We start from the raw sequence: 18,936 nt of genomic DNA, 5'->3' as shown, positions 1-18,936 counted from the left end.
TCTCTCTCACTTTCTCTTTCTCTCGTTCTTTTCCTCTCCCTCTCTCTCTCTCTTGTTCTTTTCCTCTCCCTCTCTCTCTCTCTTGTTCTTTTCCTCTCCCTCTCTCTCTCTCTTGTTCTTTTCCTCTTCCTCTATCTCTCTCCCTCCTCTCTCTCTCTCTCCCTCCACACAGGACGGGAGTCTGCACTTTGTTCTGTCAGGCTGCCTGCACGCGTACCAGCGGATGATTGACAAGCAGGAGGCGGTGTGTCTGTTTGTGACGCAGCCCGGCGAGATGGTCGGCCAGCTGGCCGTGCTGACCGGCGAGCCGCTCATATTCACCATCAAGGCCGTGCGCGACTGCACCTTCCTCAAGATCTCCAAGTCTGACTTCTACGAGTGAGTTTTCCGCCTCCTTGCCAGAATCGAGCTGCCTCCTAAATAGGATTCCGGAGTTTGTTCACTCTAGAACACTGTTGCGCAGAATGCAGGCGTAATGCTCGTACACCGGTCAACACCCTTTTTCGAGAGTCAAGGAATTCATCTTCTATTCTGTTTATTGGTCTAAGGCCTGACGTTCCAGAACAATTTGGGGGGAAAAAAATTACTTCCGTGTTTGATAACCTCCCCTTTCCTGCCTGAAATCCGTAGCTACACTGATCACAATCCCAATATCTGATAGAAAAAAATCACAATTAGATATTTTCCACGAATTGTGCAGCCATACTATCTGATAACCTCCTGCCTGAAATCAGGAGCTGCAGTGATATTTTGCTTTTGATGTCAGTGAGTTGACGTTGGATGTGAATCATACACAGTCTTGCCTGGGCATGAAAATATCTCAGAGTAATAAAGCCATAGCCCCCGGGGGAGTGAGGTGTAAACAGGCTCACAGATGCAGGGGAGCTCAGGCTGTAATGCTCAGTAAAAATAAACGATGTGTCATAGTTTCAATACACAATCCAGGACGGGTGTATGGGGAGGGCTGAAGATAACAGCAACAAAAACCCCTCACTAAGGACATTGGAGTCAGAGGGTGTGTCTCATGAGTTTCAGCAGTAGGCTGGGCTAATACTAACATGCCTAGTCAGTCATATCTGCTCAAAACTGTATTGAACACACTATGGAGCCAGTGTTTGCATTCACTATAGACCTGACAGCAAAGCCGCATTTGAAACATAAATCTTCCTCGGGCTGCCGTGTGTATGGCATGTGCTTGCATTCCCTGTTCAAGGCACATAAGAGTTTTTTTGACTAAAGAGAGTATTCTTTTTTTTATTATTATTAGCAGGAGTCTTGACTAGGAACTTTGTTAGACTATGTCCATTCAGTCTTGTAACTGAGTCACAGTGTTAGAGGAAATTTCATAGTACTGAGAGAGATATTTTTATTTTAGTTTTGTTATATATTTTTCTATTTTTGTAAGGACACTGTACATCCATGAGAGAGGCTGTCTAGAGTTTTTGACATCTGTGTAAACCCTCTTCATGAGTTGTGTGCTGATTCGCTCTTTGGCGCCCCCTGCAGGATCATGAGGGAGCAGCCCAGCGTGGTGCTGAGCGCCGCCCACACAGTGGCCATCCGCATGTCGGCCTTTGTGCGCCAGATGGACTTCGCCATCGACTGGATGGCCGTGGAGGCCGGACGTGCTCTATACAGGTAATCCCCAAGACCTCTCGACGCGCCTGAAGGTGTGGCCATCCTCTGATGGGAGTTGTGGGATTCTGAACTGTGCTGTTATATCTTGCAGATGCTGCAGTAGCTACACTCTAGAATGGACATTGGACAGTAATAGATCTGTGACATTTAATAAAGTAAAATAAAATAAAATAAAGCATCGTAAAATGCCTAATCGGATTCCAAATGACTGTGTAATATGCAACTCATTATGGAATTCAGGGCAATTTGTGCTGATTAGTGTGGCTCTCATGGGTGATCATTGACCACTAATGCTATGTACAGTTTTCTCTCATTCTAAACCTGTGATAGATTAACTTCGGTGCAATCAATACAGCTATTAGGGCCTTACTACAGGTATCTTGGTAGACCAGCTTGACATACTGATGACACAGAATGAAATCACCATAATGACGTCAAAAACATATCTAGTGTACATTCTGTTGTAATCTTTCAGATGTTTCAAGGTTTTCTTACCATTTACACTAGACTGTGTTGCTGTGGCTTGATTAGATCATTTGCTTTAAGATGGCTGACTGCCTTGCTGACAGTCCACTAGTGTTGGCCTCAGCTGTCAGCTGGTATTCACAAATGACTCGATTGTTCTTGTCTGCTTAGGCAAGCCCCCCATTATTATGTTCAGGACCTTGCTCTTCCACAGAGGTCATGCAAGGTCACAGTCATTATCCAGTCAGAATCTTCGGTTTGAAAACGGATTCGTATTTGCCCTCTGTCGCATTGGCGTTATACTGCAAACACAAAACAAGTTTAATCAATGGGACATTAAATGAACCCTGGGGTTTTTAAAGGATTCAACACAAACTTGTATGGTGTACAAAAAAAGTCACTGATCTAAAATTGCAACAAAAGCATTTTTGTTGACGTTCCCGCATTAAATGCCATGAACATCATTGTTGAAGTTGATGCACAGTAAAGCAGTGTGCGAGTGAACCCTTCTATTAGAAAGATCAATTTTGGCCCCAGCCATAGCGCAACTGGCTGGGGCACCTGCACCGTACGCCGGCGACCCGGGTTCGATTCTGGCCCCATGGTCTTTTCCGGATCCCACCCCGACTCTTTCTCCCACTCGCTTCCTGTCATTCTCCACTGTCCTATCAAATTAAAGGCATAAAAAGGCCAAAAAATATATTTAAAAAAAAAGAAAGATCTATTTTAAACTAGGTGCTTCACGCTTTTTTGTTCTCAGGCAAGACGATCAGTCGGACTGCACCTACATCGTCCTGAACGGCCGCCTGCGTTCCGTCATCCGCAAGGCCAACGGCAAGAAGGAGCTGGTCGGGGAGTACGGTCGCGGTGACCTCATCGGTGTGGTGAGTGACGCAGCGATCCTCTCCGCTGCGCTTCTTATGGGCTGATGACCCAGGCAGATAGCGCAGGCCTCCAGAGAGTGGTTTCACAAGATGTCCTCTGGCCGTGTCTCGGTCTGTATCTCTGCTTATCTGTCTTTGTTTACAATGACTGAGATAACAAGGGATAATGTGGTTTTACAAAGGGCAAGTGGCTCATAGTCTCCAAACAGGGCTACTTTTTACAAGCCATTGTTGTTTTAGAGGATTGTGCCTAATTCCTTCATTTGAGACCATTTAGAGACCACTACTACAGTAAGACCTTCCCAACCAATGATCAGCTTTGTATTAGGGAAATGGAAATGTTATCAGATTAAATTGATTTTGGAAACTAAGTTCACTTTGTCTTGTTTTGCCCTTTCTGATGGGATATAAGCTAGATGTTGGAATTGAATGAATGAATTGAATGTTGTGGAATTGAAAGTTGAAGGAACGCGCCGATGTTTTGGGAAAATAGCTTATTTGCCATCTAACACAGAGTTGGATAAGAGGATACACACCCCTTTGTCTCTTTTCCATGCGTACAATAGCCCAGTGAGTGACCCTGTTAGCCTAGCTTAGCACGATTCACAGGAAGTGGATTACACCAGCTAGCCTACAGCTAACCTATAGCTAACCGGGAGCTATGCTAACCCATCCATGTCTGCCTCAGGTGGAGGCTCTGACCAGGCAGCCGCGCGCCACCACGGTCCACGCTGTGCGTGACACAGAGCTGGTCAAGCTGCCCGAGGGGACGCTCAACAACATCAAGAGACGCTACCCACAGGTACAGGGGTCATTTATTTGGCTGTTGAGCTAAAAAAGAGCTATAAGAATTTGCGTGCGCTGCCTTTAATGCCTGTTTTAGGCAAGTCATTTGTTTACCACCAACCTTGCTACTGTGATCTCACTTCACGCCTTAGTGTCTGGCTTTGGTTTTGATTAAAGTGTGTGTGTGGCGTTTTGTCCTCCACGCTGCGCAGGTAGTGACTCGGCTGATTCACCTGCTAGGCCAGAAGATTCTGGGGAACCTTCAGCAGGCCCGTGGGCCTTTCTCAAGTAAGTCTGTCAGAGGGCCTGGTGTTGGTTGCACCGTGTTAGATGTTCAAGTACATCTTTGTAGAATTCTGCCTTGTGATCTCTTAACCTATATATCTCTCTCTCACTCACTCACATTCTATCTCTCCATTTCTCTCTTTCTCTCTCTCTCTTTCTCTCTCTCTTTCTTTTGTCTCTCTCTCCCTCTCTCTCTCTCTCTCTCTCTCTCTCTCTCTCTCTCTCTCTCTCTCTCTCTCTCTCTCTCTAGGTTCTACGTTGGGCTTGCCTTCTCTGGGCTCCAGTCCTGACGTCACCAACCCTGCCAGTAACCTCTCCACTGTGGCCGTGCTGCCCGTGTGCGACGACGTGCCAGTCAATGCCTTCAACATGGAACTAAGCCACGCCCTCAGTGCCATCGGTAACGCCCACTCCTGTCTATCTTTCGTGGTCTCTAGTTTGTGGCCATTAGCAGCCATGAGCTACCAGAAGTGGCCATTAGCAAACTCATAACTCATTTGTGGCCATTAGCAAAGTTACCAGAAGAAACTCTTGTTCAGATGCAGATAGCAGTGGTAGCATTAGGGGCTTCCTATACCACACACGGGTCCAGCCCTCACAGGAGCCGATGTCCGAGTCTGGCCTGAGACCCTTCCTGAGCCCGCTGTCCTATCGATAATGCCTAGAAAAAGCCCAAAACGATCATCGGAAGCTCATTCGACTTAATGCAGTGATGCGCAGACCTGGCTGTAAATGATGCATGCTGGGATTTAAAGAGAAATTCGGCCATTTTCACACGGATCTCTTGTTTCTCCAGGTCATCGAGTAAAAAAAACCGCATCTTTATCATGCCCCCCAGTTGTTAGTAAGCGGCAAAATTCCAGCATCACTTCCATTCATCACTTTCAGCCGGATCTGCTCTGCACAGCGCTGCATGAAGTCAAATCAACGTTATATGTGGATCCAAAATGTTAACCGTTTCATTTTAGCATTCAGGTTTCTAAATCTCTCACCTCCATTTCAGGACCCACCCTGCTCCTGACGAGTGAGATCATCAGAGAGAGACTGGGGGCGTCAGCCCTCGACAGGTAAAACAATCTCTTGTTTTTTTTTAGGGACAATTTAATTTCTCTTAAAGGAACACGCCACCCAATGTCAGTAGTAATATATGTTCTTACCTTAACTTTCACGAGTTGAGTCATACCTCTCCCGTGTCCGTACGTGCACTCAAACGCTCTGGTGCGCGGCTGGACTGTGTTAGCATGTTGCTATGCTAGCGGGCTTTGACGGCAACTAAGCGTAGGAGTAATCAAAAACATCCACGTTTTACCGACTTAAATACAGTTGCACGAGTAGTTGATAGAAATGCTACGGCCACGCAACGTGAAACGTGGCGATTTTCCAATCGAATAAACCGGAGAACTACAATGTGTGGCGCAATAGCACTTGGGAGTACTTCGACCTAGCGTAGTAGTATTGTTAACACCTAATTGTAGATCCTATCCACCACAGAGTTTAGAATCCATGATGGATCGACCCTCAGCCTCTCCCTCCCCTCTGAGCGAGAGAGAGGCACACACACTAGAGATGCGCTGATGGGCTATTATTTCAAACATAACTGCATAGCAAAACTTATCATCCATCAGCCATCCATCAACACCAAAGTTTTTTGACCAATTTTCGAAACGGCACCCGCCGACCATCCGCTGGTTGTTTTAATGTAGGCTATATGGGTGATACAGCGCTGCTGACGTGAGGCTAGAAAGCCCTTGCCTGTTCTAGGAAGACTGATCCAATGCAGCAAATATATTAAAAGGCTAAAGTCGTACATTGGCTATGTTGTAGCCTATCCCCAGAATATCAGCAGCAAACTCAGTCTCTGTCTCGCGAAACAGTCTCCAAATAAAACGCACATCGCCCTGTTGCCTTTTCTGCCAGCTTGTGAAAATATATCGTCCAAAATGCTTGATTGCATTGCATTCTCCACATTTTTAGCTACATTTTCATGTACCACATCAGCATTTTTGTTCAGTGAATCTTTTGTAAATTGCTTTACAATTACCGTCGGGCCCATAGGCCTATTGCCTGGCTTGCCTCAGCTTCGGTCACGTCCTTTTACAATTTTATCATTGTAATAAAAAACGCAATTTGCCACATAATTTCAACATGCTCCTGGCCTACTAATTAATGCCTATTGTACTTTATTTTTTGCAAAAAGAAATAAATCCTTGATAAAATAACAAGTCATTCACATTATAGGCTACTTTACACACTGTTATGTCAGGGTGACTGAAAGCCTGTTCTGAAGACTCCCATTCATTTTGACTGCACGAGCGCGTCTTTTTCAGACAGACAGCGCAATTCATTTTAAAGCAATTTACAAAAGATTCACTGAACAAAAATGCTGATGTGGTACATGAAAATGTAGCTAAAAATGTGGAGAATGCAATGCAATCAAGCATTTTGGACGATATATTTTCACAAGCTGGCAGTATAGGCAACAGGCCGATGTGCGTTTTATTTGGAGACTGTTTTGCGAGACAGAGACTGAGTTTGCTGCTGATATTCTGGGGATAGGCTACAACATAGCCAATGTACGACTTTAGCCTTTTAATATATTTGCTGCATTGGATCAGTCTTCCTAGAACAGGCAAGGGCTTTCTAGCCTCACGTCAGCAGCGCTGTATCACCCATATAGCCTACATTAAAACAACCAGCGGATGGTCGGCGGGTGCCGTTTCGAAAATTGGTCAAAAAACTTTTGTGTTGATGGATGGCTGATGGATGATAAGTTTTGCTATGCAGTTATGTTTGAAATAATAGCCCATCAGCGCATCTCTAGTGTGTGTGCCTCTCTCTCGCTCAGAGGGGAGGGAGAGGCTGAGGGTCGATCCAGCATGGATTCTAAACTCTGTGGTGGATAGGATCTACAATTAGGTGTTAACAATACTACTACGCTAGGTCGAAGTACTCCCAAGTGCTATTGCGCCACACATTGTAGTTCTCCGGTTTATTCGCTTGGAAAATCGCCACGTTTCACGTTGCGTGGCCGTAGCATTTCTATCAACTACTCGTGCAACTGTATTTAAGTCGGTAAAACGTGGATGTTTTTGATTACTTCTACGCTTAGTTGCCGTCAAAGCCCGCTAGCATAGCAACATGCTAACACAGTCCAGCCGCGCACCAGAGCGTTTGAGTGCACGTACGGACACGGGAGAGGTATGACTCAACTCGTGAAAGTTAAGGTAAGAACATATATTACTACTGACATTGGGTGGCGTGTTCCTTTAAGGCAACACAGACATGTGATTTTGTACCATGAGGTAGTTAATCTGTATGACTTACAGTGTTGCACTATTTAAGGAGAACTTTTCTCAAATGTATTTGGTTGTGAATCCTTAACTGTGTTGCACTAGCCTGACGTGGTCATACTCAATTCTATTCAGAATTTGAGTCTGATACAGCTTCATTGGGAAGTGATTATGGGGTGTGTTTCAACCAACACAGGGAAAAATGCCTCTGCACTCACTTGGATAGACCTAACCAATCAGAGCGACGTAATAGCCTACCGTGTGAATCCTGAACCAAAACATCTTCTTCTCGCTGTTTTAGTTTCGTTTTGCTTTCAATCATTTTTTTAAAGTTATTGTACTGTCAATAGGCTATCTTTTAGCCTACAACAGACAAAAATCTAAATGTAGGCTATAGCTTCTCTAGCAACTTTTTTATGTAAACAAAATCAACCGAAGTGCGCTCGGGTGACGTGCTGGACTAGGCACAGTTGCTTATCTCTCCATCATCAAATAAAGCCCGCCCATACAGTCTGATTGGTGCGACCTGCTCTGCTTCGGGCATAGTTGCTTCTCAATGGAACAAGTCCAGACTGAATTTCCCGACCTCAAATTTTGTGGGTGGAGTTAAAACTCGGGCTGGCTTCTAGGCTAGTGTTGTACAGCAATACTCATAGCAATGTCATAGCTTTGATTACCGCAGAGCCCATATCAACAGACATATTTCTAATTCAATGCATATACCTCTACTGAAATATACTGTGTTTTGATGGTCACATACATGAACAATAAATGAAAATGGTCTTTCTCAAGTTTGTGTCATCTCTGTGTCTCAAGCAGTTGTTGTTGTTGTTGTTGTTGTTGTTGTTGTTGTTGCGTTTGTTGTTTTGGTTAGTATCCATGAGTATCGGTTGTCCGGCTGGCTGGCTCAGCAGGAGGACATCAACCGTATCGTGCTCTACCAGACAGACAGCACCATGACGCCCTGGACTCAGCGCTGCATCCGCCAGGCCGACTGCATCCTCATCGTGGGCCTGGGCGACCAGGAGCCGGCCCTCGGACAGGTCAGTGGACACACCACACACATCTGTTCTGGTTCTTTCCCCCTCGGCCCTGAATGTTCCTCTCTCCGATCCAGTCGTAGTAGTCGTGGCGACACACATCTGTCCTGGTTCTTTCCCCCTCGGCCCTGTATGTTCCTCTCTCCGATCCAGTCGTAGTAGTCGTGGCGACACACATCTGTTCTGGTTCTTTCTCCCTCGGCCCTGTATGTTCCTCTCTCCGATCCAGTCGTAGTAGTCGTGGCGACACACATCTGTCCTGGTTCTTTCCCCCTCGGCCCTGTATGTTCCTCTCTCCGATCCAGTCGTAGTAGTCGTGGCGACACACATCTGTTCTGGTTCTTTCCCCCTCGGCCCTGTATGTTCCTCTCTCCGATCCAGTCGTAGTAGTCGTGGCGACACACATCTGTCCTGGTTCTGATTCCGGTTGTCTCTCCTTCCTTCCCGTCCCCTGCAGCTGGAGCAGATGCTGGAGAACACGGCGGTCCGGGCCCTGAAACAGCTGGTTCTGCTGCACCGCGAGGACGGGCCCGGACCCTCCAGGACCGTGGAGTGGCTCAACATGCGCAGCTGGTGCTCGGGTCACCTGCACCTGCGCTGCCCCCGCAGGGTCTTCTCCCGACGGAGCCCCTCCAGACTGGTACTGCCGCCCGCCTCTGCTGTGACCTAACACATAAACATTTCATTCTAAGGGTTGACTTATCATAAAAAGGCTTTTCTCTTGACAGGTTTCTTGAATTTCCCCTGGGGATCAATAAAGTATCTATCTGTCTATCTGTATATCTATCTATCTATCTATCTATCTATCTATCTGTCTATCTGTCTATCTGTCTATCTGTCTATCTGTCTATCTGTCTATCTGTCTATCTGTCTATCTGTCTATCTGTCTATGTGGACACACACGTGTTGTTATTGTTGTCAGACAGTAGCTATATTGCAGACAGTAACTAGGTGCCTAAATTGGTCATATTAGTGTAGTATAGAGGACAGTAGCTAACATATCAGGTAACAGTTACTGTACACTACATACTTTAAGCAGCACGATGACATTAAAGTACATTAGTCTAGTAATGCCAGCAGACTATTGAATGTGCCAAATGAAAATGATCATCAAGGTCGGCCATTGTTGTTGTGGTAAAATAATGATTATCAAGGTTGGCCATTGTTGTTGTGGTAAAATAATAGTACCTGGTCACGATGCAGGCAGCACTGAGACTCAGGGACAGGAGGAGGGTCACTTAAAGCAGTGGCCAGACAGGGACATGCTCTGGAGATACAGATGATTCAGATCAGGTGAGCTGTGGGAATGTGAGACTGGATATCTTGGTAACAGTACTTTGGACTAGGGCTGCACGATTTGGGGAAAATATCTAATTGTGATTTTTTTTATGACAGATATTGGGATTGATATTGTGATTTGCGATAGGATTTTTGAATGTCAATGAATTGACTCAGTTTAATATTTCAAATGTCTATTTCATTTGGGCCCCCCTGATTGGTGACCTCACCCAGTGCACAAGAAGCAGGGACGGACTGTGGAGCTCACCAATCAGAATTTCTGTGCCCCTCACTCACTACGCACACCCACCAACCAGAAGTGGCATAGTTAATGAGGATGAAATGAATATAAAAGTCAGAAATGTGACAAAATGAACTGTGCACTAGTATTTGTAGCTTTTGCGATTGGGTAATTGCGTTGGTTCATATTGTAATTACGATTGCGATTTCAATAATCGTGCATCCCTAGTTTGGACCTACAGGTCTTAAAGTTTGTCTTTGTTCTTCTGGTAAATTAATGCTGTTTGGTCCTTACAGCAAAAAAAAAAAACATGATTCTTTATTGGTAGGTGAGTTAAAGGTCAGTAAACAGTGTGCAAATGACCAAAGCAAAGTGGAGTAATCCCCATCTCAGAGAAATCACAGACTAGTCTTTTAAATGTACGGTAAATGGAGATGGTCAATGTAGTCCTCAGTACTATAGTAATTTCCTGTGTATTAGCCGCATTGTGTATATACTAGGGGTGTAACGGTACACAGAAGTCACGGTTCGGTTCATACCTCGGTTCGGACATCACGGTTCGGTACGAGTTCGGTACAATGGAGGGAAAAGCAAAACAAAAATGCAGAAAGCATTTTTTTTTATTGTGCATGTCTCAGGCTGTACCATCTAGTGTCATACAGTCTCTTCCCTGAGCTATCTGCAACAGCCTGAAGTGTGTAAGATGTAGGCTAAACAGTACAATAAGTACCCAGACTCCATCTGTAACTTGTAAACAAAATAAGACAATCAGCTATAAAACTGAAAATAGGCCTACAGTATCTCTTATTTCTGAAAGTGCAAATTACATAGAAAAATGATTTTTAAAAATCCACTTAAGCAAGACCTTCAACATCTGTGTTTAGGTGTAAAAGGGTCTACAATTTGCCTCAATATTTTTCATTGTGTGTAAAGTAATAATCTAGCCTACTAACTGTGAAAATATCACACTATTTTGCCTTTTTTTAAAAAACGAAATTGCTCCTTTCATTTCATAAACAGACTACAACTAGAAGTCACGTGGTGACTTTGCCCTTTGACGTTAACTCACCGTAGCATGGTTTGTTTATTAGCCTGGTTAGCGTTGTCACTTTATTTTACTGTCTATGCACTTAACACTACCAGCTCCTCATGTGTGAAGTTACAAGTTACCCCAACATAAAGGTAATTACCACGCGATTTACATAGCTTTCTGTCATTACGAAATCATTTAATTTAAGCCATAGGTTTTGGCCCTATTTGTATGTGTATCCAAAGGCTGCTGAAGCGCAGGGGAAGTTTTTTTTCCCCTCGTTTCACTGATTGGTAGCCTACATCATCTGGGTGATGGCTTCGAATATGTGTAGCATTTTATCCACTCACATACCCAACAACTGCTGAACAACGCCGACACACAGTTTCATCTTATCCACCACTCTTTCGCCTGTACTAACGTTACTGTAACTGAAGTTCTCAAACTTGCGATCTTAAAGAGACCAGCGGATCCTCTAACTCTTGTGGGTCTAACCTTAGTGCTGCTAATGACTGACGGACTTGACTGACGACCTACAGATTAGCGTTAGGTGTCGCTAAAGAACTCCCGTAACTCTCGCTACTTAACAGTAATTGCGCATGACATTAATTAATCCGCACACGAGTTATATGTATTTTTATACCGTGTATTCTCCGTGTAAATTCATGCACCGAACCGTGACGTCCGTACCGTTTCGGTTCAATACGAATACATGAACCGTTACACCCCTAGTATATACCGCAGGACAGTGTTTTATGCCATTTAAAAGAACAAATCCATATTAATACCATATTAACTACCCCCGTGTATTAACCTCATAACTGAAGAATTTTTGCAAAATCAATGTATAAACCGCAGCTAAGAGTTGGGAAATTACCGCGTTATTGTATATAGCATTACAGAATTTTTAACTTTTTAAAAACCTGAGGGAGACCTCTCTTAGACACCTTCCTCCCCCCATGAAAATATGAAACTAGGAAACTAAGGTGTGTGTGTGTGTGTGTGTGTGTGTGTGTGTGTGTGTGTGTGTGTGTGTGTGTGTGTGTGTGTGTGTGTGTGTGTGTGTGTGTGTGTGTGTGTGTGTGTGTGTGTGTGTGTGTGTGTGTGTGTGTGTTTCTGCAGAGAGAGGTGTATGAGAAGGTGTTTGAGAAGACAGCGGACCGCCACAGTGACTTCTCTCGTCTGGCGCGAGTCCTGACGGGGAACAGCATTGCCCTGGTGCTGGGAGGAGGAGGAGCCAGGTGAATAAGCAGAGCCTATCAGCAATGATTTAGCGCCCATCCCAAGTCATAGTATAACTTACAATTTAAAGTCAAGGTGTATTTAGCTTTTTTGCTTTTGTTATGTCTTGTTTTGGTGGCACTTCCATGTTTATAATACAATTATCTCCCTGAATACTAAAGGGGGAAACATACAAAAAACACTGCATAATAATAATAATATTGTTGCAATATTGTCGTAATGTTGCAATACATATCCAACATGGACTAATAGACTTCTTTTACATTTTTGCTTTTACATTCCTCTCTAATCAAAGCCTCTATAAACCTCTAACCCAAGACAATTTTCTCTCATGTGATCGACAATAAAACTTTTCGAGTCCTTGAATCCTGTCAATCCCACAGAGGGTGCTCACACGTGGGCGTGATCAAGGCTATGGAGGAGGCGGGGATCCCTATCGACATCGTGGGCGGCACTTCCATCGGCTCGTTCATCGGTGCCTTGTACGCCGAGGAGCGCAGTGCCGTGCGCGTCAAACAACGAGCGCGGGAATGGTCCAAGGTTAGTAGCAGCATCAGCATCCCATAATAGCCAGGGCTTGTGCGCCTTTTACTAGCACTGCTTAATGCTTAATCCTTCCATCACTTAGCAGAAAAGCCAGTCAGGCTATTTTAGCCATTGTTGAGTTGAACATGTGAGCATTATGATGAAGTGTATTCGTAAAGAATCCAAGCACTCCTTATCAAATTAAGCCATCTTCTAACATGTGATCAGCATTATAATGTTGTGTATTTGGTAATATATTGAAACTAACCATGGCCCTTACTGATTTATGTACATAGACAAGTAAAGATACCTCTTTAAAAAAAAAAAAAAAAAAAAAAAAAGGCTCACTTTCTACTGGCTTGTTCTGTTTTCCTGTAGGCGATGAACTCGGTGTTCAAAACCGTACTGGATCTGACCTACCCCATCACCTCCATGTTCTCGGGCTCCGCCTTCAACACCAGCATCTCCAAGGTGTTTGAGGACAAGCAGATTGAGGTGAGCCGCACACTGGTAGCACTATAGTGTAGGGAGCATGCTAACTAACCATTAATGCGTTATTAATACATGCATGTATTAGTGCTCAACAAGGTCTTTATTAAGCATCATTGCACATGTATTAGGTCTTTGCTGAACGATTTCTACTGGATGCCATTAGTTGGGGAGTTATTATTCAGCATTCTTGTTATCAATTTTAATCCAGCAAGGATTGTAATTTGAAACTCATTGCCCAAAAGGCCTGCAGACCATTTTGTTTTGGTCCAGTGCCTTTGGTGGCTAACTCAGGCTTCTTACAAGATTCCTGCCTGTGTCTGTTCTTGTATCCCTCGTCTCTAGGACCTGTGGCTGCCCTACTTCAACGTGACCACGGACATCACCGCCTCGGCCATGCGGGTCCACCAGGACGGTGAGTGGTGACTGCACCCAGCATCTCCTCAGTCCCCCTCTATCCCCATTATTTACCAGACTTGTTTATTTCTTTGGTTCTTTACTTAGTGGTGTTAGCATTCGGTTTAGCGCTGCTGTTGTTTATTTAGCTGTCTAGTATTAGAAGTCAGTGTTGCTGCTTTCCTGCTCTTATCAACTGATGCTGATTAGGAATGATGACGATTAGGGACACTTCCTGCTCTGATATGCAGTTTAAACTGTGCCTTATGAAGGAACAGTGTGTAAATGTTTGCCTAAGACTTGCAATAATGACGCAGCTCTGAACAGATAAATGTTCCTCAACATTCCTGTGAGTTTGTTTTTAAAGCAACACCAAATAACTTTCCCTCTGTCGCACGCACGCTATTTGTTTGTCCAGCTCCGGCTTTGCAAATAACGATGTCCACAGACAAGGTAGAATATGTTGCACGATTTATGAAAGTATGATGTATTGCGACATCAGATGCAAGTCAAATTTGTAGTTTCTTATGTCTCATTCCATCGAACTACAGATCCGCTACCCGATCTGGCAAACTTACATAGTGCGGTTATAGCCGATAGAGGGCTGTGAAGCGAATGCAGAAGTGCCGTTCACCCTGTTACAAGTTGATGAACCACTGAAACGAAAACATTATTTTAAGGTACAAAAAACTCTTTGGTGTTGCTTTAAGTTTTTTCCTGGTCCTGATTAAATGTAAAGAAATCCTATTAACGACCAGAAACGGATAAGATATGTGGCGCTTACAGGAATAGTGATCAATTCTGTCCTTTTTTCTTGTCTTCAGAGTTGGGTCATTGAGTCAAGCATTTTTAGTAGGGCTGTCAATCGATTAAAAAAATTAATCTAATTAATTACATACTCTGTGATTAATTAATCTAAATTAATCACATATATAATGTTTGCTGTGAAAGTATTTTAAATATTTAAATTCAAATGAATCATTGAATAATCAGCATTTGTGACATTAAAGTTAAAAAACTTTTTATTATTATTTTAATAATGGCCATAATAATCTATGATATGACCTAATATGATGAGGAAATAAATTCAAAAGTGCTTCGAGAAGAAGTTTTTTTTCATATACAAAATATTTCAGGCCACAGATATAACCTAGGGGACACAATGAAAATAAATGAACGCTCCCCTCAAAGTCAACACTATTTCTTTGCATTGATGTGCGACTTTAGAGTTGATGAACTCCAGTGATATGCAAATTCCTTGCTGCAGACATTGCAGAGGACTTTATTTTAATCAACACCATCAGGCCATTTTTTAAAGTAAATGTTCCAATCAATGATCTAGGCAGCACATTTTCTACTCTCTCCTTCTTTTTACAGTCTAATGGTTACTGACTACAACGGGGTCAAAGGTCATACGGAATCGATTAATCTGCGTTAATTTTTTTAATCAGTTATTTTTTCTCAAATTAATTAATCGAAATTAATCAGTTATTTTGACAGCCCTAATTTTTAGACAATAAAGAGGGGTCTACCTACTAGGCCTATACCTTTTGAAATGTTTATGGAAAGACCCAGGTGCTGGTTGATAAGAGCTGGAAATATGAATAGCATCCAGACCCTCCCTTGTTGGTGTCTTCAGGTGCCACACTGGACTCTAGAGAGTTGACAGGAAAGTACCATTTATAGGATATTGGCAGTTCAGGAGAGGACAGGGCTTGTGTAAAAGGTTGTGTAAACAATACAGGATATATACTGCTCAAAAAAATTAAGGGAACACTTCAATCATACACTGGATCGGTACTCTGGCACTGTTTGGCTCTGAGCAAAAGTAAAACTTTTGAGGCGAGTGTTTTATTTAGCAAGAACTGTCCGACATTCTGTGAATGTAGTTTGAGAATGGAGATAAGGGTGGAAGGTTTCAAAAAATGTGTTTTAACAATTGTGGAAAACTGTAAGTGTTCCCTTATTTTTTTTGAGCAGTATATGTACAGTATATGAAGGCGGCTTATGCGTGTGAGTGTAGAATGCTTCGGGTGTAAAACTGAAACTTAACATGTAGGTTAAACCAATGAGGCCAACTCCAATGAAGGCTTGTTTTGTGTCAGTCTTGTGACATACTGATCTTGTAGATTTAGATTTAACTGCACTCTAGATTAACTTACCATTGCTTGTGGTGACAGAGAACTAATGCAAGTAACCAGTACAACCATTAATGAATGGCAATTAAATGCTACTGAAAAGCAGTTAAATGCTACTTGTGATTTTGATGGAATGAAGCAGAAAGCTCTCTAGATTTTATGATCCATTAAAACAGATTTATAGTCTGTAGTATTAGATGTATTGTGAACACCTACTTGCACAATGTAGCAAGTTTCAGTTGGGATCTTCATGGTCCTGTCATCTCATTAAGAGTAGAGCTAGTCCAATGCTGCATGCACCTCTCTTACTGTGTGTCAAATATATAGAATTGTGTGTGTGTGTGTGTGTGTATCTTGGGGGGGGGGTTGGCACGACGTAGCTTGGGGATGATCTTGGATAGCATTTCTAGTATGCAATACTGTATGATTGTCACTTCATCCATGTTTGAATGTCACCACTCATGTAACGTGCATTGACTGACAAACTGATTGATTGTTTGATTGATTTGACCGCCTTGAATGTTTGCTTGTTGGTTTGTTTGAAAAGCACTTTGCCCCTTCTTAACCCAGCAGTAATTTTGTGTGTGAGGTTGATCCTGCTGCCTTGCTCAGCTCTGAGGGTTTGCACACCTTGGGAGCTGCCACCCCAAATCCAGCACATCATTGGCACATCCAAAGGATCAATTCATTGCTTTAAGAGTTTGATCATTTTTGCTTCAAAATTATCTTCCAAAAATATAATAGTCTGTTGTGAAGGCTGAACAGCTCACGATAATTTCTGGCAAATGTATTTTCTGTCCGTTTCATTGGAATTAGTAAGATCTATAGATCTAGTAAGAATTTTCTCATCCACCGTTTGGTGAAAAACTGCTGGCTTTGGGGTGCCTTGGGCTGGGGGTTCCAGGCCTGTGCTTGTGACCGTGCACCTGGCATGCCCTGACTAACTTTGAGGGCCAAGCTTGTCCCCCTCTCTCTCTCTCTCTACACCTCTATTTTCTTTTCTTCCTGTATTTCTCTATCCCTCGTTTCCTTCATCTCTCTCTCTCTCTCTCCTCTCCTCAGCCATGGTTTTGCATTCATTTAGACCTCCACACAAACATCACACTCAAACTCTCCACCATTCACACCCCCCCCCCCCCATCTCCACCACAGTCCTCTTTTGTCTTCATTAAACAACATCCATTCCCATTTAGCGTGAATGTCTTCGATCGCCTAAAAAGCTTCCACTCCCAGTGTGGCACTGTGCGTTTCCCCCTTCACTCATTCATTTTGCACCCCCCCCCTTTTCATTCTGTGATGGTGGGAAAGAATAAGCAGTTTCCTTTACAATCTAAAAAAAAAAAGCATAACTGTAATCATATAATGTAGCTGCATTGCTTCTGCTGTTGCTCTAAAACAAAAGATGCTTCCTGCTTAGCCTACCTGCTAGCACTTCCTGATGTAGAGGTGTCTTGCCCCCCGATTCCTGTCTCCCCTCGGTGACTGTTGAGCGACCTCACCAGGATCCAGAACATTCTCTCTGCTACTTTCTGCCCCCCCCCCCGCTTTAAAAAAAAATGTCCACGCTGTCTTCTTTTTATTCTTTTTTCGCGCCATTTTCTTTAGCTAGCTCTACTCTCTTAGCTTACAATCTGTCAAAGCACACATTGCAAGGAGTCTTACTGGTGATGCAAGGACCTGATGCAGCCTGTTATGCAGTGCCAGCTGAGAAGGGTGAAGCACCTGAGATCACAGAGCCTCCTTCTGCTGTGTTGTGTATTTTCCAACTTGGCTTGACCAACAGCTTGGTCTCTCTATCTCTCTCTCTCTCTCTCTCTCTCTCTCTCTCTCTCTCTCTCTCTCTCTCATTCTCACTCTCACTCTCTCTCTCTCTCTCTCTCTCTCTCACTTTCATTGTCTATCTGTGTGTGTGTGCATGTGTGCTTTCTGCAAATACTTCATAAGCTTTTTTTGTTGTTTTTCTCTTTTATCTTAGTTGCTTAAACCACTCTGTCATTTCTTGCTAACATGTGCATTATGCTAACGCTAATCCTCACTAAGAAACAGGAATAAGCATTGACTAAACCCACACAGATATATGTTTGAGATTAGTGTATGTTTGGATTACAAAGCCAGTTTAACGTACTACAGACAGTTCAGATGTATCTAGAGAGGTGTATACGCCTATCTCAGGGGCCTATAGCTTAACGTAAACATCTGTAAATCACTACGTTCAGTCGACCTAGCCCTGGTTATTTGATCTCTTTAGCTGAAGTACAAGCAGGGGTTTCTCCCTTGTGAGCCCTCTCCAGTGTTGACCCTGTTGTCCTTTCACTTCACCTGTGTCCTGTCTCTGGTATTTTCACCTCCTCACTCGCTCTCTCTTCTCAGTGGCCTGTCCTCCTCTCATCTCACTTCACCTCCTTCACCTTCACTTTCTCTCACTTCCTCACGTCATCTCTGTCTGTTTGACTCTGTTCTTTTTCCTTCTCCCATCACTCCCTTTCCTTTTTTCTCTCTATTTTATTTTCGTCCTCATCTCCTCCTTATTCTTTGATCTTTTGACTGTTTCACTCTGTTTCTTTCTGGCAATCTCGTACTCTCTCTCTTTCACTTTCACGTCATCTATCTCTCTCTCTCTCTTGCTGTCCCTCCCTCCCATCCTCTCTCTCTCTCTCACCCCCCACCCCACCCCTCTCTCTCTCTCTCTCTCTCTCTCTCTCTCTCTCTCTCTCTCATCCCTGTCACTATATATCTCTCTCTCTCATCCCTGTCACTATATCTCTCTGTCCCCCTCTGTGTTGGGGGGGGGGGCTGCTGTGGTCCATTTTGATTTACTCTCCATCTTCATTTGACAGGCTCAGTGTGGCGCTATGTTAGAGCCAGTGCGTCCTACACCCCCTATTTACCTCCTCTCTGCGACCCCAAGGATGGTCACCTGCTTGTGGATGGTTGCTATGTAAACAATGTCCCAGGTCAGAGCTCTGCCCACCCCATAACGACCAAACCCTCCCTCCCTTCAACACAACCACAACCACCACCAACAACACTACTTTTTCCAACTCCCAACTCCCTCAAACAAAGAACGGCAAAAAAAAAAACAAGAAAAAAAAACACATGAAGTAGTTCCCTTTGACAACAGTCAACGGCTACCCTCTCCCTCCTTTCCAACACACCTCCCTAATCAACCTTCCCTTATTCCTGATTGCTTGCACATTGGGAACCCCATG

The 18,936-nt window shown here is 43.7% G+C and overlaps 1 protein-coding gene across 7 annotated transcripts in view; it reads left to right on the top strand.

Annotated features, from left to right (window-relative positions):
• The window catches only part of pnpla6 (patatin-like phospholipase domain containing 6), a 50,362-nt gene that overhangs the window by 18,891 nt on the left and 12,535 nt on the right, over positions 1 to 18,936 (top strand). For 4 of the 7 annotated variants that reach the window (XM_076289951.1, XM_076289946.1, XM_076289949.1 and 1 more), the window contains exons 17-29: positions 173 to 378; positions 1,507 to 1,638; positions 2,864 to 2,987; positions 3,676 to 3,789; positions 3,986 to 4,061; positions 4,309 to 4,458; positions 5,062 to 5,125; positions 8,223 to 8,391; positions 8,846 to 9,028; positions 12,060 to 12,178; positions 12,563 to 12,719; positions 13,083 to 13,199; positions 13,539 to 13,608. In XM_076289951.1, the coding sequence (XP_076146066.1) occupies positions 173 to 378; positions 1,507 to 1,638; positions 2,864 to 2,987; positions 3,676 to 3,789; positions 3,986 to 4,061; positions 4,309 to 4,458; positions 5,062 to 5,125; positions 8,223 to 8,391; positions 8,846 to 9,028; positions 12,060 to 12,178; positions 12,563 to 12,719; positions 13,083 to 13,199; positions 13,539 to 13,608 (1,681 nt within the window). Of the gene's footprint in view, positions 1 to 172; positions 379 to 1,506; positions 1,639 to 2,863; positions 2,988 to 3,675; positions 3,790 to 3,985; positions 4,062 to 4,308; positions 4,459 to 5,061; positions 5,126 to 8,222; positions 8,392 to 8,845; positions 9,029 to 12,059; positions 12,179 to 12,562; positions 12,720 to 13,082; positions 13,200 to 13,538; positions 13,609 to 18,564; positions 18,682 to 18,936 lie in introns of all 7 variants that reach the window. The other 3 variants (XM_076289947.1, XM_076289944.1, XM_076289945.1) reach the window with 1 other exon arrangement.

The sequence above is a fragment of the Alosa pseudoharengus genome, unplaced genomic scaffold (genome assembly GCF_046254945.1).
Source record: "Alosa pseudoharengus isolate Yale_2024_CS ecotype anadromous, Long Island Sound unplaced genomic scaffold, YU_APseudo_1.1 YU_APseudo_1.1_scf_1, whole genome shotgun sequence".
NCBI lineage: Eukaryota > Metazoa > Chordata > Actinopteri > Clupeiformes > Clupeidae > Alosa > Alosa pseudoharengus.
The sequence above is the reverse complement of the archived record's forward strand: the minus strand, read 5'-3'. Positions and strand labels throughout refer to the sequence as shown.